The sequence below is a fragment of the Phalacrocorax carbo genome, chromosome 8, assembly GCF_963921805.1.
Source record: "Phalacrocorax carbo chromosome 8, bPhaCar2.1, whole genome shotgun sequence".
NCBI lineage: Eukaryota > Metazoa > Chordata > Aves > Suliformes > Phalacrocoracidae > Phalacrocorax > Phalacrocorax carbo.
In genome coordinates, this window is record NC_087520.1 from 43,820,517 (window position 1) to 43,838,643 (window position 18,127).

Consider the following 18,127-nt stretch of genomic DNA (forward strand, 5'->3'; position numbering starts at 1 on the left):
CAGTCTCGCTGAGGAGTCTCCCAAAGTGCACAGAATTAGCACCATTGAACTCAGCAAGACTCCTCAAATAGGTAGTGTTAACACGGATTAAGTGGTTGCAGAATCACTGCCTAAATGAGAAGCCTGCTCACCGTTGAAAACAACAGCAAAACCTAAACCGACAACCCCACTGCTATGCTTTAACTGGCAGCAGGTAGCTGTGAAGAGTGGTGATAGATTTCTGTGGAGAGAAAAAAATGAGGGCCCTTATTCACCATCAGAAATGACAATCTCACACCAGTCATAATGAAAAACTCCAAGCAGAACAGCAGCGTTTAGGTAAGACTGAATTAATATTGATTGCTTGGAGTTCTTATTCTAAAAGAGAGTAGGGTTTTCTAGGCATTTACTAGATTTTTAAGTATCACCCTGCAGAACAGCACCCCTAGTATTAATTTCATCAAGATCTGAAACCATTTTTTTCTCTTCTGTAACAAAGCTCCCACGTTATTATTCCAAAGGATGGTATCTTTTAAAAATCTTTTTTTTTTTTAAAGGAAAGAAGGAATTAGAAATCACCATTGACAACAAAATCCTGTTCTCAGAGAATATCTTCTGCCTCGTTTCTCAGAAAGGTTTCCTCCAAGTCAAAAATCAATTCTGAACAATAAAAAGTTTATTTATTGATGCGTCTGTTTTAATAAACAAGTTCTCAAGTGTACAATTAACTCAAAGTCACAAACAAAAACATCCAGCCTGGGGCCTGAGCCGAATTCAGAGAAGTCTCACTAGCACCAGCACCACTTGCTCTCAATCGCAAGGCTGTTCTCCCCTTTCTTTAGACTAGATATACCAGCTACACGAACATGGTTCCAGGGGGCCTCACCCTGCACAGTATTGTATCTTCTCTTATGTACTGTATTACCTGCCTTGTATTATCTCTTGGCCTTAGCTTTACACATTGCAGGAATGGACTATACAGGAAAGTTTATAGCCTTTGATGTAAGGACACGCCCTCCTAAACTTGCAACAACTGCTCTTCGAAAGTAGTTTTACACAGAGATACTCATACAGCCAAGGCCCTTTGTCCCCAGTCTCCAAACACAACACTGGAAAAGCCAAACGGCACAGCCAAGCAGGACTGGCAGTAACGCATAAGCGCGCTGCTGCTGCAGAAGGCGCCTGCTGCAAGCTCGAAGACTTGTTTCCCAAGTGCAAGCTGTCTCCTTTTACCTGTATCATTGCTCATGGTCCAAAACAAGCATTTTGGAAATGGTTTCACAGACTTTATGATTAATACTCTACTTCATGGGGTTGACACCAGAAAGCAGACATGTGGGAGGGAGCTGTAAATTCTCCAGACTTTTTTTAAAAATAGATTAAAATGTAAGTCTGGATAAGGACTGGCTCTACACATGTACAGCATGAGTCTGATCAGAACTGCTCCATAAGGGATTTGCTTTTTCTTCGGGAGTTACTCTGGGACTTATAGTAACATAACAGACCTGAATCCAGCCCCCAGATTCAAGAATTAAAGATTTACGTGTCACAAGAACTACAGACTGCATAAGTGAGTTACCTTTTCATTTAGTCCTTCATACAGAGGACGCTCAGATGAATTTCAGAACCTTTCCTTAATAATGAAAACGATGATGGATAGAACAACCCATCAAAGGGGCATTTCAGGACAAAGCACTTTTATCCTCTGGTACTCGAGGCGGCTGAAGCCCAGGACTTCAGCGTTCAGTTTTACATCTCACTTGTGAATGCAAACAGGCGTTCTGTTCAATGGCACACACTGAGAGCACACCCGTGTGTTCACATACTCAGTTAGGAAGTATGCAAGTGAACACGCAATTGGCACAAGGCGCAAAATCCTCAAATCGAATCCCTTGCAAAGACAATCAACAGTTATAGATTTGGCTCCTGATCTACCAAAGAACAAGCTCCCAAGGCTCACTTCTGGGCTGACAGAGGAAGTCTGCTCAATGGTACACTAAAATACCCTTCTTTAAGCTCTTCTACCTTGTGTTGCAGGACCTGATCTTTCCGGTGACAGACAGCACGTGAGCAAGGAGAGCCATCAATCAGAAACAAACCTATGCTGAAAGGCATCCTGCACTGCAGTGACTGCTCCAGTTGTCTCTGTAAACAGCGTTCAACATACACTTGTGAAACGCTATCCTGAAATATTTATAGCACCACATCTCACAAAACTGTTCTGGGAAGTATCGTTAACGTTCCACTATTAAAGGGAAGGGAGCCATACAGGCTGAAAAGCATGACAAAGAACTACACAGAAGCGGGATCTACCAGTTCCCAGGCACAACCCTGAAGCGTGATGCTCCCTGTCCCTCTTTGAGGTAGTGCGCTGGGCCACACAGAGCTGAATAAGGCAGTTCTTTCTAGTAAGGAATGAGGCAATTAAGTTAAATTTCTGCTTAGCTCTAAGGCAGAGCAACAAACAGATTGTGCTCTGAGGCAACCTCGTGCATCACATACGTGATATGGTGGTTCCAACAAGTCAAAGTCAGTTTTTGGCAAGTCTTCTAATGGGCTGGGATTTGTTGTGTTTGGACCATCTTTGTGCATGCAAAATGCAAGTAAATACAGCTATATATTGCTAAACACAGCAATTTTTAACTCTGTCAAGCAGACTGGCACCACTGTGCTCTGTGCTAGGAGATAATGGAGATCTACTTCCCCAGCAGCCTTCACAGGCACAGCACAGGGGTGTTTTATTCACAGGGATGAGTTATTCAAGGTTTTCTCTTCAGAAGTGTTTTACAGCACCAAGATAGTCTGCGGCATGAACCATAGGCAAGGAAGGACAACGTAATTGTCTGAAGTCTAAGCTGTGGGGCTGGAATAACTAGATGTCCTAGAACTGCAAGTTCAGATCACAGCAGGGTCGTCTTAACTCTCCAATCCACGCAAACCAACACTTTCAAACCCACCTGAATTGGGGCACAAGTGATTCTTCCCATGTCAAACAAACAGAAACTTTGTCTCTCTTGTCCAGGTGTTTCTTAATGAATAATTGTGTTACTCTATTACTTACACTAAAAATTACATCTTCCAAACCCAACTCAATGCTAGTCTGTACCCCAAATGTCCATCGCCAGGCATTTACTCAGATAACACTGCTACCACATTGGACACGTAGAATTACTGCTTGGCCTGCTTTGTGAAGGCTTGTTGTACCAAGGCTGGTGCCCCACCTTGACCCAAAAAAGCCTGCACAATCTGCCCCCTCCATTTAGTCTTCCCAAACGTAGACGTTCACTCTCCCAATACCGCTAGGCCTCAAAAGCTGACCCCTACTCTCACCAGTCATCCCAGCTGGTTAATGGCAACCCAAAATAAGCAAGTGCTTGACTTCAGACAGACATGAGAAACCTATGTGGAAAAATGACAGCATCAATGGGGTTCCCTGGCAAGAGAAGCGAAATGCTGAAGGAAGTGAAATGCAGCACGTGTTATGATCATAGTTTTAGAAGAAGTAGGGGGAAAAAATCCCTCGTACAACTCAAAAATCATCTCTGCCCTTTCCTCTTCCCCTTTCCAAGCAGACTGTAATCAAGATGCCATATGGAAAAGCAAAGAGGCTGCAGAAACTTGATTTTCACACTCAGTCAGGTTAGCATTAAAACAAAGACATCCCCTCCCAGCCTCCTCCTCCAGATGCCTCATTAATGCAGCTCTTGGAGCTCTGCCCAAGGATGGGGAGGAGATGCAGTTTGTTTTATTCGAACACTGGGACCAGGGCACAGGCATTTTCAAAGTTCCAGCAAGGCTGAAAGACAGACATCCACCCAAACACATCAGGAAGCTCAAATGGAGTAGATCCTGCGCGAGGCAGGGAGAGAGAAAAGATCATCTCTCCAGGGCACTTCCGCCCATATAATTTATGATGTTCACTTCGAAAATGTATATCCTTTTAGCTACTAAGACACAATGAAGTATCAGTGTCTCCATATGCACTGTGGCATGGCAGCCAAGTGCATGGCAGACAACCAACACCTGGGGATGGAGGGTAGCTCCGGGCAGCCCTAGGTGGGACTAGGAACTCACCTTGCCAAACTGGCTCTCTCCTCACTAACTCAAATGACCCATCACAACAAAATCTCCTGCCACGGTTTTAGTCCTGGAGGCCTGGGACTGCTGGGGGCATCCTACAACTCGCAGCGCATGCAAACTTCATGCTCAGCTCGAGGGAGGGAACAGGTGCTTTTGCAGTGTAAGTTAGAGTCAGCATCCCTGAGGCTGCTCTCTTCCACAGGATAAGATGTAGGACGACTAGAGCCTCATAACCACCACCTTGTTCCCTCTTCCCAGGCAGGCCAGGTACTGCAGCGTTTGTTCTGGGAGCAGAAAACCCTAAATCAGCTCTACAGCAGCGCATCTGCAAACCCACGAGAGAACAATCTGCGCCATCAGTGGCAGAGCTAACGAAGCCTCATCTGGATTCTCGGATGGCGCACAAAAAATAATCTCCCGCCCTCGCTCTCCCTGCACCTGGGTATTAATACTGCTCTCCGGTGAGGGTTTTTTCAACCAAGAGTTTGGCTCAAATGTCAACCTTTTCTCTCAGCAGGGGCTCTACGGCGAGCATCACTTCCTCCCCCCAACCTGCTTACATGAAACCAGTAGGGATGTAACACATTTGAGCTCATCCCCTTTATTTGGCTGAGACTGAGCAAGGGATTCAGAAGTTATTTTGGGGGAGCTGGGAGGGGTACAGTCACAGTCATTACGTCAGCTTCTGCCTAACAACAATAGGCAGATCAGCCTGTACAGTGACAGATCTTTATCATCCTTGCACCTCTTAAAGAGCCCTCCATCATTTTGGAGGGTTTCTCTCACCCCCACTTCTGAAACAAGCAGGGCTGACTAGTTAATCTGGCTTCCTGTAACATGACAAATTACAGCTGTTATTAGATTAACACTGCCAGGTCTGAAGCCAAGAACCACACTGATGAACAGGAAACAGCCACTCATGAATTGAACAGCTTTCCCTCAGTCTCCCAGAGCTACTCAAAAGGACGATCCCTGGATTCTCACAAAGCAGTCGACTCCTGGGATCCCGTGCTGTGAAGCATCCTTCTAACACAGCCTGTTCTGGACTCCTTGGATTCTTGCACTTTGGCTGTACCTTCCCCTGTACCTTCCAGGTCAGAGTGCCTTCAGCGCTACATTAATATGAGCAAAATCAAACCTCTAAATTTCCCCCTTTTCAGGCAATATTGATGCTCCCATTTTGCAGGGAGGGGGGAAAAAGGCAGACATGTGCAATGACGCACTGTGTGGCCTCAGGCATGTGCCAAGGTAGAGCCAGGGTATCCATCTCTGCACAGCTCAGTCCTAAACCACCCTCTCAACTACTGTGCAAGAGGCAGACACAACAGGCACCTGCACTTTGTAAGCAGGTGAAAAGTGATCAACCTAGGTGGGAAGCCCTAAATCTGCCTAAGGAAGGCATGGAATTCATAACCAGGAGCTCGACAGGTGAAACAACAGATGAGCAAGTGTTCAAAAGCTGCTGCCTTCCCAACCGCCACCTCAACGGTCAGCTGCACCAGAGTTGCAGCCCTCCCAAAGCTGCGCTCTCACTAATCCCACAGTCAAGACAGCCCCGAAGCCCAACAGAAAGTCTATGTCACAGTCACATCTCCTGCCTCTGAGTCCACTGGATGGCCCACCAGACCTCTTTTTCTCTCATGCTAATATAACATGAGCAGCAAAACCGAGAAGCCAAAAGTTAAGGAAACATGAGCAGAGGACTTTAGGCCAGATCTACAGAAGATATTTAGACACCTTAACTCCTGTCAGAAACTAGCAGGGCTTTTGGCATCTACTTACCTTGAAAGGTTTGAATTATTGGCTTGTTTATCCCAAAGAATCTTGAGGCAATGAATGCCAGGTATCAGGAGTGAAGTTGGCTCTGTGGATAGACACAAGCTGTCTTCTCAAGCAATGGTAAAATTGGGTGAGGCCCTTGTACCGGTCTTCTACAGCCCAGCCAGGAGGAGCCCAGGCAGATGGAGTAACAAGTACTGTTCAGAAGTTGGACATCTACACCCACCATGGCTGGGAGGACAGAGCAACGTTCATAATACTCTTTCTTTCAGTTAAGTAACACCCACACAAACCCATGCTCCAAACATCACTTATTAAATAAAATAGCTTTGGCCTCAGTAGACCTGGAATACATCTCATTTCCACATCTTTCTGGAAGCTGTCCTCTCCACCGTTTCTAGGATGGACACCTTTGTACTCAAGGGACAGATAAGTGCACAGCAGAGAAATCACAACACTACACCCGGAATCAAACTCAGATTATGCTGACACAGTTCCTCATGAAGTCAACATCGTTGACTTGAGAACACATCACTTACTTGATCTGCTCCCAGGTCTTGGTAGCCAAATGCAGGACCCAGAGATCCTTGTAATGATAGAACTGTTCCCCGTTGGGAGATGCAAACTCCCCGCCAAACACCCACAGCTGCCCGCCGGCTGTGGGCACCACCGCCGCCTGCCAGGAGAAGGAAGAGCTGGATCAAACAGGGGTTTAGAAACCAGAGACAGGAGAACTTTCAGTCAAATGTGCAGCTGCCTCCTAATACCAGAGAGCAGACAAGTGGCAGCGGCTGCTGCTGCCTTGCTTGGCAACAGGAGCTCTCTGGGGCTGAAAGAAGGGCAATTTTAAATGCATGTTCCTTATTGTTAAGCACACCTTCTCTATAGCAAAGGAGAGTCAGCCAAGGAGCTGGGTTCTTCCCACCTCCTAGCATCTTGAGTTCCAGTTCTACAAATTCAAAGTTCCCTGGGAAGAATCTTGGGATTTAGTTTAACAACAATTGTTCAAATCTCTCTGTTCACCAAAGGGAAACCTCTCCACTGCTAAGGCTCAGCAACACTTCACCCATCCTTTAGTCATATGAATAGTGTCCTGAGAAAGACATACTGGGGCTGATGAACTCTGAGCCATGGGAGGAACGTGGGCACGTCCTGCCTCCAAGACGCATCTAACATCCCAGCACCGGGCAGGCAGAGTAATCCAGGGAAAAGTCTTCAAAAAGGCAATTAACGGTGCACAATTTCCCTTTGCAGTTTTTGTAGGTTATAAAACAAACGGTAAAGAAGCCAAGCTGCAGCACAAGTCCAAACCTGACACTTCCCAAGATCTGAAAAGAATTACTGCTGCCTGTGAAGGAAAAAAAAAAACAAAACACAAAAAAAACCCACCCAAACCAAAAAAAACCCCAAACAAATCCAAACGAACCAATCCAAACGAACCAAACAAAAAACCCAGCTACAGAAGGAAACGCACAGCATTTGGACAGGAGGAGACTGTTACTGCTTTGATTAGGGCGAGCAGCGGGGAGGAAAGTATCAAAGGGGATTTTCATTTTTTGTGTGGTTTTTTTTTGGCACAGAGCAGCACCAACACACTGTTGGGATGCAAGCTGACAGTTAAACACACAGAGAAGGCAGCAAGACCCTATTTCATCAAAATTATCTATGTAAGGACTAAGAAGTAAGGAATCCCAAAAAGGAAACAATGTGACTATGCAAATTTCTTCCTTGACTGGGACCTCTTGGGCTGTTTACACTATAAATAAATTCTTCCACCGGTGTTTTTTCCAGGGCACCCATCACAGATCAACACTGGGATAATGATCTCGTTCTTCAGAAGGTCTCTGCTACCTGCCTGTCTTTCCCAGCAAGCAGCAAAGAAGATTTTTAGCATCAGACACATGACCATGCCCTGACATAAACCAGCCTAGACATGCAATGATTAAACACATGAGAAAATACAGGGTGTGATTGCAAGCAGGATTAGTGGGAACACGAAGTTACCTAAACAAAGGGGATACACGCCTGATTTTCATGGGTAACTAGTGCTTGAAAGCTTAAGGGGAAGGTATATGCAACAGCCTGCTCATACTTGTCTGTGACCTTTTGAAGAGCTGGCTCAAAATTCATTACAAAGCCAAACCTTTTCCTCAAACAACTGACGACACCGATCCATAGCTATTCTCACCTCAGCTCTGTTGAACTGATGTAATGAAGCCAGTGTAACTCAAACAGAAGATCGTGTGTCAGAGACCAGAAATGACAAATAAGACTGAAAACATGCTCATACAAACCCACGGGCACACTTCTGTTTACCTTTGAGTTAATACAGAATATGCATTAAAAATAAAGTCACAATGAAGACAACAAACCAGTCAACTAATGAGGCTGAACTGTCTCCTGTGTGACTATAATTAATTATCAGACAGAAAACTTATTGTTGAAGCAGGACTCCTCAGACAGGTTTGTCATTTTATTTTTGTTGTAATCCCGCTGCAGCTCCCTGATGCACAGCCTGCCTGCTCGGTTCAGATTCAGCTGCTAGACAGCCACCTGCTGGCTACCAACCCCAAACAAGCTCCTCTCAACTCCACACCCGCAAAGAAACCTCCTTCTCACCTAGGGAAACAGGACTTGAATTTATGGTTTCCTTGTAGAATCTGGCCTCTGAAATCAAGTTCTATTTTAAGCATGACAAGGTAGCCCAAAAATCAAGTCAGAACCTTACAATTCAAGAAAGGACACACAGCTCAGAGGAAGGCTGGCATTTACATGTAGCATAACTAGGGTGTATGAACCTAACCAGGGTATCGGATCTTACCAGGAAGCTCTAAAGGGCTTTGGCCATGAATAGGAAAATAACATTCACATCCTGTATGGCAGCTTTTGAAATGTACCAGTCACCCAGCCACTTGCTGCGACAGGTAAGATAATCTATCAGGCAGCTGGCGAGGGCCAAAGACCTGCAAAAAATATGAGTCTTTGGTCCAGTTTCTAATGTGCAGGTGTTCACATAAAGTAAACAAACCCAAATCCTTCAACACCACAACCAGCCAGCGACCTTAGTGACACAGGCACCAGAGAGGTGAATTCTCAGGGAGTGCCATGATATCCCGCAGAAAAATTCAGACAACTTTGTCTATTGCCTTTGCAGACAAAAGAAAAAGAGCCCATCTGCCATGGCGGGCCCGGGGAAGAAGCACAACCCAAAGGCACGACACACACAGTCAGTGCTAGAGGTCCATCGTGTTGTACAGTTGGGACACTTGGCAAAGCCCAAGCGCTACGTGCTAGCAGGGATACCCTACAGTAACAAGTCTTTCACATGCTGGAGTGGCAGTATGTAGGCCTGTGGGCGTTAAGGAAATAATCATGCACAGCAACTCTGCCATTCATAGCACTTTGGGTAAATTCAAAGTTACAGCCTGACCAGCATTTTGAAAATTCAGTGCCATCCTGGGATTACGGATGGTTGAGCTGGTCCCTATATAATGCCGCAAAGGGAGTTCATCTTCAAAAGAAGAGTCTCCCCCATGAGTCCTGCTTGGGTCCTGCCAACCCATCGGATAACAACCCTAAATCTTCATTCAGCTCTAACAATTCCAGAGGCCACCCAGTGATCAGCGCAAGCACCTTTGACAGGCTTGTACAGGCCCCCTCAGCAGAAGAGGTGAAGTGACACCATTGGCAGCCCATTACAAGGGGACGGAAGAGAACCCAGAAACCCTTGTGGGGAGCAGGGGAAAAATCAACTCCCATCCATCTTTAATGCAGCATTAGTACAATTCCAACTGCTGCTCTGGCACCCAGTACTTTACCTGATGAGCACAACGCCTTGGTGGTGGGTTGGGGATCTCTACTTTAGACCAGCTGTTCTTCCGGATGTTGTAAACATACAGTTCATTATACAGGTACGTCTGTTAGAGAGCAAGAGAAAATGCACATCACCACAGCTCTCCAGTGAGCAGAGTCAGTCTATCCAAGCACAGGCACCCCTGAGGGTTACCCGTGAGTCTTGGGGAGGAGCACACCACTAGCTTTGCAATCAACAGCTCACCTGCCTGATGAGGCAGGGAAGGAGGACAACCACCTCCTCCGCTAGACTGGGAGTCAGCAACTTTATCAGTGATCCACTGGACTGGACTGTTCTTTCCCAAACCTTTGGTTAAGCTTGTGATAGCTCAAGATCTGAGGACTTAAGAAACTGGAGTTTAACACAGATATGCAGGTTAAAGTTGCCCAAACTGCTGCTCAACTCCAGAGACAGGAACAGCTTAAGGTAGTGATGCAAGCAGAATTAGTTCAGTACATCACACTGGGTGTGACTAAGGTGGCCAAATATCATTGGCAGGCTTGAGTTTTCATGCTAGAGTATGTACAATTTCTTAGGATTATAAAGACCAGTTTGCCTCCAGGAGCACAATGAACATTTGCAACTTGCAGAAATTCAGTAGCGAGAGTGCCCACTTGCAAATATTTGCTACTGTACACATCTCCAAGGCAGACAATGCCTCACCAGCTGCAAAACTGCAGAAGTATCTTGTTTTGAAAGGTGGAAGGGGGAGATTCTTCAATAGTTATCAAAAATTAGGGGCAGATATGGCTACAATTAAGTCTGGAGAAATTATGAAGCCCTGAAATATTGATGCTGAGACAATCACTCTGACTCCTTAATGGGTTCTAACATGTCTCCTTCCTGCCAACTCTTCAGGCATGAGACAGTATCACGGCAGAATTAAAAGGCTATTTTGCTCTCATTCAGGGACAAATACATATTTTATGATGGCTGCCTTAAATTTCACTTCAAATGAGACTCATGCAAACTACAGTAAAAGGCAGGGAGAGGGTAGAATAAAGAAGAAAAAATTTAAGTATACATTACTTTTTGGCCATTGAAATATTCACCTCCAAAAAGGATCAATTCGTCTTTCTCAGGGTGAGCAGAGAGGGAGCCGTTCAGCCTGCAAAAGAAAGAAGAATGGCCAAAACAGTAGATGTACAAGAGTCTTGAAGCTCAGAAGCCTTTAAATCAGCCAGCGCTAGCACCTCTGCCCTCTAGCCACAAAGGTCTCTCCATCATCTGCCAAATTACTAGGCTGTGATATTCACCCCAGGGCTAAAAACTTCTCAAAGAAATTAACTTCTTAAAAACTTCCAGCAAGATTAATTTGGCACTGTCTGAAATCTTCTCCTATTCTGGGAGCATGCGTTACACTGTTCATTTAGCATTCCTTTTGACGTGAGCTCTTGAATTTTAATGCTGGTGTGTCGAGAACAAAAATTAGTTTTATGGGGGCACATAACTATGGGTAGAACTGGGCTGTCTCATATCAACTTATCTGCGTCACTATTCTGCAGTCACCACTGGTCATTGCTCATCTACACACCACCAAAGTGTTGTGCACCACACGGAGACAGACCCCTACCACTCCCAAGGAGAAACTAACGGACCACTGTAACACCCCTGTGAGTTAACAGTAGCGTACTGACGTGTCCCACCACATGGAGAGGAAAACAGATATCACAGAGAAAGGCCACAGGAAACAGAAATACAGAACTTAGAGGTAGGTGGAACCCAAGCTATACTTGATATATCAAGTGCCTTGTATCTCATGAGACATCCTTTTGCCTCTGAAGTCCTTTCAGCTTTCTAGGCCAAATCCAAAACTTCCTCTTACCTTTTGTTTTTCCTGTAATCTAACCCTCTTTGCCTCCTTTGTACTGATAGGACGATTAAAAAGCAGATTTTAAGGCCAAAGATAGCTTTTGGCCCTTTTTTAACCAGGGATGCAATATACCAGCTATTTCATAACTCCAGATACCAGCTACGCCAGATATTATGCTTTCCATTCTCGAGAAATAACTTTACATGCATAAATTCCATTAAAGGCACCATCAACCGCTGTATAACTGATGGCCAAAGCCTCATACAATCTCTTACCTGGGTGAGGGCGGTGGGCAGGATGACTCAATTACTTGGGTCTTTTTAGCATCCAAACTCTGGAATTCTGCTATCAGGGCTTCGAGATCCTCCTGAAAGTAAAAAGCCAGACATGAGTTCCTTGACATGCACAGAGCCACCGGTACACCACATGAAACCAGCGCTCACCCTCACAATTTTTAAAACAAACAAACAAAACTGCCTGCTTAGGTTCCCTTCATTCAGCTACAAGAAATGGATCCTGAGTATTTCCACATATGCTTTAAAGACTGGTCTCCCCTAAAACACTAACAAGTTGCTCAGAAGAGTCCTAAAAGGATGGTATGCAAAGTGCATTTAGTGCACACCTGCTATTCCTGCAGCAGACACACCGCACAAATCAGCAAGTAAACGCCCATCATTTAAGCCCTAACAAAGTGATCAGCAGCTATATGCTACAGTCCAGCTAGTACTTTGTCTGCAACAGAAAAATGCCTAAATGGAAGTAGAAACTCTTTTCTATTCCCAGCTCATACTTTAACTGGAGAGAAACCTGCACGTATTTGTACTCCCTTTCAACTTCTGTCAATTTAAAATACGATCTGCCTCCAAAACTGCAGATACACCTAGTTGCAAGGGCAGAAGTAGGATCGCAGCTAGGGGGAGTTTCTGATCCATGGTCTCTCCTACAACCCCCATTGCCCACCACCTCCCTTCAGTTAACCTTTCTGAAGGTGCAGTCAAAGCAGGTATTTCCAGAATCTGGGGATTTTGCCTCTGCAGCACGGCATCAGCTCTCCCTGCAGCCAGCATACATGCACACCAGCACCTTCCATGCCTTAAGTTTTGCATTATGCTGGTAACACCATGTTTTGACCAGGGAAAGGTAGCTGTTTTGAGGCCTAAATAAAAGCACCCACTATAGGAGTGAGGGAAACAAACATTCTAATTTGCTTTTAAGACAAGAAGAAAAGGATGGGGGAGAGGGAAGGCAAGGAGCCTTGAACTGCATTTTCTTGGCCTCCTTTTACACCTGCTGTCACACACTGCACCCAGCTTTTCAGTGATATGGCAAAAATCTTCCTGGTAGCAGTTTTCATTGCACCCCTTACCCCCTTTTCCCAAGCACCCTGGCACACGGGCACTGAGGGGTCCGCAGCCCTGACATGCTGACCCACTGGCATGGGGAAAGAGCACCACCTTTTCACCAGGACCGCACTAATGCTAACCTTAAAAGCTTCACAAGGTGAGCACTGACCTCAAAACCCCTCTGCCTGCACATCTCATACCCAGCTGATAACCTGCGGGTCCCTAAGTCACTTAATCAAATTACAGCCAGTTGTGTTTGGATACAGTCATTAAAGCTAAGTTGGTCTGCCAAATAACAGCCTGTAAGAATATCAGGGTGAATTTTACTCTGTTAGTATAGGCAAATATAGAACAGTTTACCTGGAATCAGTGGATACTGTGAGCTTATATCATCACAAGCAAGGACAGAATGTGGATTACCACCTAATACCATAAAGAAAGCTTTAGCAGTATTTTTCCCATTTCTTGAAGTCACAAATATTTTTCAGGTTGTCATCGGTGTGTCAGAAAGAGAAGACGATGACACCCACAGCCCTTTTCTTAAGGGCAACAGTATGCAAAATGTGACCTTATATGCTCTGTCCTGTGTCAGTCCTTATATTCACCCCAGAAGTCTTTCCACTGCATCTTTTCTAGAACTTGTCTTCTTTGTGTTTCTATTTTCCCACAAAATAGCATTTTCTTCCCTTGTGAAGTTGTTTGGGTGTTTTTTACAGCAAAAATACCAGAACACCTGGAGCAGTATCAGAAGGTGTTTTGTGGGATTTTAGGGTTTTTGGCCAGGGGGTCATCTTCTCTCCCACGATACTATCTGCTTGGCCCCAGCCTTATCATTACGTTACAAAACCCCTGATGCCCAGATGTCATGAAGGTCTGGTTGTCAAGCACAGGCAACCCGCAGATGCGGCCATAATCATTTGTGGACTCAACATCTTCTAGTCACCATAAATAAAACTCGTTTTATCAAGGACAGTAACCAGAGGTCGTTAAGAAAACTTTGGATGATACAAAATACGGCTGCACACCTGCTTAGCAGCACAAGTCGTTTAACCCTCAAAAACTAGCAGGTGTACTGTAGAGAGAAGGCTACAACTTATAGTTACAAAACCACACGCTCCTTTGCTTTCAACTCAAAACAACCCTGCCGCCAGCCCGCTCCTCCGACCTCCCCGCGCCTCACTAAACGCCCCGAGCCCTACAGCGGGCCCAAGGGAGCACCGCAACGCCCCAGCGCGGGCCCAGGCCCCCCGGGACAGGGCTACCGCAGCCCCCCGCTCCCGCCCCTCACCTCCTCCTTCTTGGCTCTGCGGGACACCTTCTTTTCCATCTTCGCGGCCGTCTTCTCGGCCCCCTTCCCCTTCTTCTCCCGCTTCCCCTTCTTCCCCATGGCTGAGAGGCCGGGCTAGGCCGCGCTGGGAGCACCGCGCTCGCCGCGCCGCGCTGGCCGCCCCTGGCGCGCCGCGGGGCGGACAACGGCGTCCGCTTCGGCCCGGGGCTTCCAGGCCGCGGCCCGCCTCCTCCCGGAGCGGCGTGGCCGCGGGGGCCCTCTGCAGGCCCGGCGGCCTCGGCTCGGCCGCCACCGGCCCGCCGCCTTCCCGCCAGCGGCGCCCCGCTGCGGGCTGGGGCTGAGGCAGTGCTGCGAGCGGTGGCTGCCTAGGCCCGGCCCCCCGAGCCCTGCCGAGCGGGGAGAGGCCTTAACGCCGCTTCACGCACTGCCTGCCACCCATCCTCGGAGCCCAGACCCCCTTTTGACTCATGTCCCCATTTATTCCTGCCCTGAGGAGACCATCGAGCCCACAAAATGGCCCCCTCCCCTCACACAAAATGGCCCCTCCTAGAGAGGCAGAGGACTTAGCCAGGTCTGGGGTGAGGCCCTGCATAGAAATAAAAATAAACTGCGGGTTGATAAACCTTGGGGGTTGGGGATTAGACAAGGTGGGGGGCTTTTTTCAGATGCAAAGTTTTGGAAATGGGGTTTTATCCAGGCTGGTCCCAGAGACCTCTGGCATCAGAGAGATGAAGGAAACGGCAGGCACTGCGAGGTGACACCAGGCAGCTGCTTTTTTCTCTCGATGGTGGGGAAGGAATAATGACAATTTCACTTTTTATGTGGTATTTCATGTAGATGCTGAGCCCAGGTAGAATTTCTGGGGAAATGCCAACTTTGAACATATAACCAGCAGTAATATTGTAAATATGGGTTCAAGCACATCTCTGATCTGTCAGTTTCCTTTCATCGCCCTGCACTTTAAAATTGCCTTTGTGATTGTTTCTCCATTCCAGGGAAGAAGAATAATCATTATGTTTTTTACTGAATTCCCACAAAAACCCACATTGCCTGGAAGCCAGGTGGTTTTCGTTGCTGTCCAACCCACCGCCTAACTCAAAAACCAGTGAGGTTTTTCATCCTTCACTGAAGGTACAGCTCAATGCCCACCAAGTTAACACAAACATCCAGTACGTGCTGTGGAAATTGCAGGTGGATCCTATGTTTTGAACGTCCTCCTACACTTGAACCTCAGGTCTTAGAAACAGAGCCCCAAAGCACAAAGGGAAGAGCTGGGAAAATATTTTGAGGTTGCAGACAACGTACATCCAGAGCAGTGTTTTGTTTGCCTGGTGTCAATGTTTATGTCCAGGAAGTGAACAGAAAGCTATGGAGACACCAGGTCAAGTGAATGGGGCAATTTCTCAGCCAACATAAGATGCAGGAGCTCTGCTGAGTTCCCTGGCGCTACACACAAGCTAGGAAGTCTCCCTGCTGCTTCTTGGTCTTTAACCTCAAAAAGACACCAGTATGTGAAAACACATCCCCTTCTCATGTCTACAGGAGTTTGGTCACTGATTCCTCTGGGGCCAGACCTTCTAACCCTTTTTAGGAGGACTTTGAAATAAAAAAGGCCTCATCTTTGTGAAACACACTCTTGAAGTCTTCACCAGCCATCAGTTTACCGGGGGAGCAAGGAGTCTTTCACCTCCTGCACACCCTGCTCCTCCTGTCTCCAGGCATCAGCCTTTTTGATGCTGCAGCATTCATGGGTATTTCCATAACTGAGTGGGTGGAGAGCCTCAGCTCTGTACGCTCAGATTACATTCTCAAAACTTTATTTTCCATATTTCTGAGTGTAGTTTCAGATGTTCAGGGTCATTCGGAGCTAGCCACCATGTGGGGAACTGCATGGGGTAGAACATTCTTGGTATGAGTTCTCTGATCTCTTGAACTATATAATCTAGTTTCTCATGGTTTATGTGAAAAAAGATGATGAAAGAAAACTTTGCACTGCACATTGAAAATACAAAGCACAATACAAGCATGAAACAGGGCGTGAACTTCTCAGGAATAAATATACCCCAGCCCCACCACAGTGTAGAAATCCTGCTGCAGCAATAGTGGCAACTGTTAAGAGATGCATCTTCCTTGAAGGGATCCGATGGACACCTTGACTGCATAGATGAGACTAAAAATTGTGCCACAAGAGCACCAATGCCCCAAAACATGAATTTAAGACTCCAAAACTGACTAAGGTGAACCCTTTTCACAGGCTTCCCATCGCCCTGAACGGGAAGGGCCGCTCCACATTCCCACACGGCATGCACAGATGTACTCCACACATTCACACAAACATCTTCACCCAGCTGGCAGACAGATGTGCGCTCCCAAACGTGGCCGAGTTCAGGCGCGCACACACATGCTGCCACACACAGATGTCCTCACACTCTCATTTCTGTTATGTCTCGGTTTAGTTTCCGCTTTGTTTTGAGGAACATAGCACAAGCTCGACTTTGCCTGTGTTTGCACATTTTGTTCTACTGCTATGAAGTTGTCCTATGCTATTATATCTGGCAGCCCATCTCCAGTTCTGACCTATACAAAGAGCACATGGCTTTTACTTTGTTATTTTTTTATAGTCTGGAATATGCTCATTCAACAGGATGGTAAATCCAGCTGTATCAGCAAAGTAAAGAATAACAGGCATGAAAGCTTCAGAAAAGACTCAAAAGCTTTTTCCCACAAGTCTTCTTTGTGCTCTAACACTTGATTTATTTTTCCCTTGTTAATGCTTTCTGAAGCCAGTAGCAAGGAAGGAATTAATGACACAGATTATGCGGGAGGACATGCTGACAGCACAGTAACTAAATCAACCAAAAACGCATTGCAATTGTAGGAAGAGCTGGTGTGTTAGAGTATACTGACACTGTCTTTATGGAAAGATGAGAATGAAGATAAGCCCCGTAAACAGAGAGGACCGTGGGGCTGCTGAGTGGGGACTGCTTCAGCCATGCTGGGATCCACCGCAACGGGATTTTGGTGTAGGCCCTGCAGAGCAAGAGGAGAATGCTGCCAGGGAACACAAAGTCATGCCTGCATAATGCCCAGGAACACCAGTGTGTTGGAGGACATCAGCAGACTCGGGGCTCCAAGTGCCACATGTGCCCTGGGACATGTCAGGAAGCACAGGAAAAAATATTTCCTTTGACTGCTGCGTGGTGTATAACTCATGCAGGAAAGCTTCATGTAACAAGTCAAAAGCCCAGGTCCGTCTGTCTCCTCCAGGCTTGGGCCACAATTTTCCTCTCCGCACATATAAAATAGGGAGGAGAAAACCACAAAAAAATATGACCTCCAGGCTCTGGTGACAGCATTTCAGAGTCATTCATCTCCAAAGGCAAATATGGCTGAGGGTCAAGGAAGGGCACATGCATAGCCAAGGCTTGTTTTGGAAAGAGTCCCTCATATCAGAAAGTCTGGGGCTTTATCCTGGCCATGCTCCCCGTCCAGCGGAGGCCCCTCAATCCCTGCTTATGCATGTAGCACCTGAAAGTGGATTTGGACCAAGCAGGCAGCTGCTGCAAGACAGCAATGGTACTTTGCTCCATTCAGGCTTATTTATAACCAGAAGCTGATAATATCTCATGGCCATTCAGTTGGCTTCCTGAATTTTCTGTTTTGAAATTGCTGCTTTAATATCTTGAAAACAGAGGAAGCAGAGGAAGACAGAGGCTTCCCTGGAGGAAGGTACGAAGCGTGGCTTCATTCAGATACAGATCCCAAGGGACATCAATCTAAATCCATCAGCAAATTATCACACTTGAAGCCACAGATTCTCAGTGAATCTGCAAAAGCCCTTACTTTTGCCATTCCAGTGGGACTTCATTGGGTTTTCTGTGTTTTTGGAAAGAAAATTGCAGAGAAAGAATTAAAAAGCAAGACAGAGCAGGAGAGCTGTTTAGAAAGTCTCATTTCTGATCATTAATAATGGTGCAGTATTCCCAATTAAG

The 18,127-nt window shown here is 46.3% G+C and overlaps 1 protein-coding gene across 2 annotated transcripts in view; it reads right to left on the reverse strand.

Annotated features, from left to right (window-relative positions):
• KLHDC4 (kelch domain containing 4) overlaps window positions 1-14,446 on the reverse strand; it is a 29,464-nt gene extending 15,018 nt beyond the window's left edge. Inside the window, exons 1-5 of one of the 2 annotated variants that reach the window (XM_064459727.1) lie at window positions 14,136-14,446; window positions 11,780-11,871; window positions 10,721-10,799; window positions 9,657-9,755; window positions 6,378-6,514 (exon numbers count right to left, since the gene is read on the reverse strand). In XM_064459727.1, the coding sequence (XP_064315797.1) occupies window positions 6,378-6,514; window positions 9,657-9,755; window positions 10,721-10,799; window positions 11,780-11,871; window positions 14,136-14,234 (506 nt within the window). In that variant the 5' untranslated portion in view covers window positions 14,235-14,446. Of the gene's footprint in view, window positions 1-5,841; window positions 5,919-6,377; window positions 6,515-9,656; window positions 9,756-10,720; window positions 10,800-11,779; window positions 11,872-14,135 lie in introns of those variants that run through there. The other variant, XM_064459728.1, reaches the window with a different exon arrangement.
• Window positions 14,447-18,127: the final 3,681 nt, after the last annotated feature.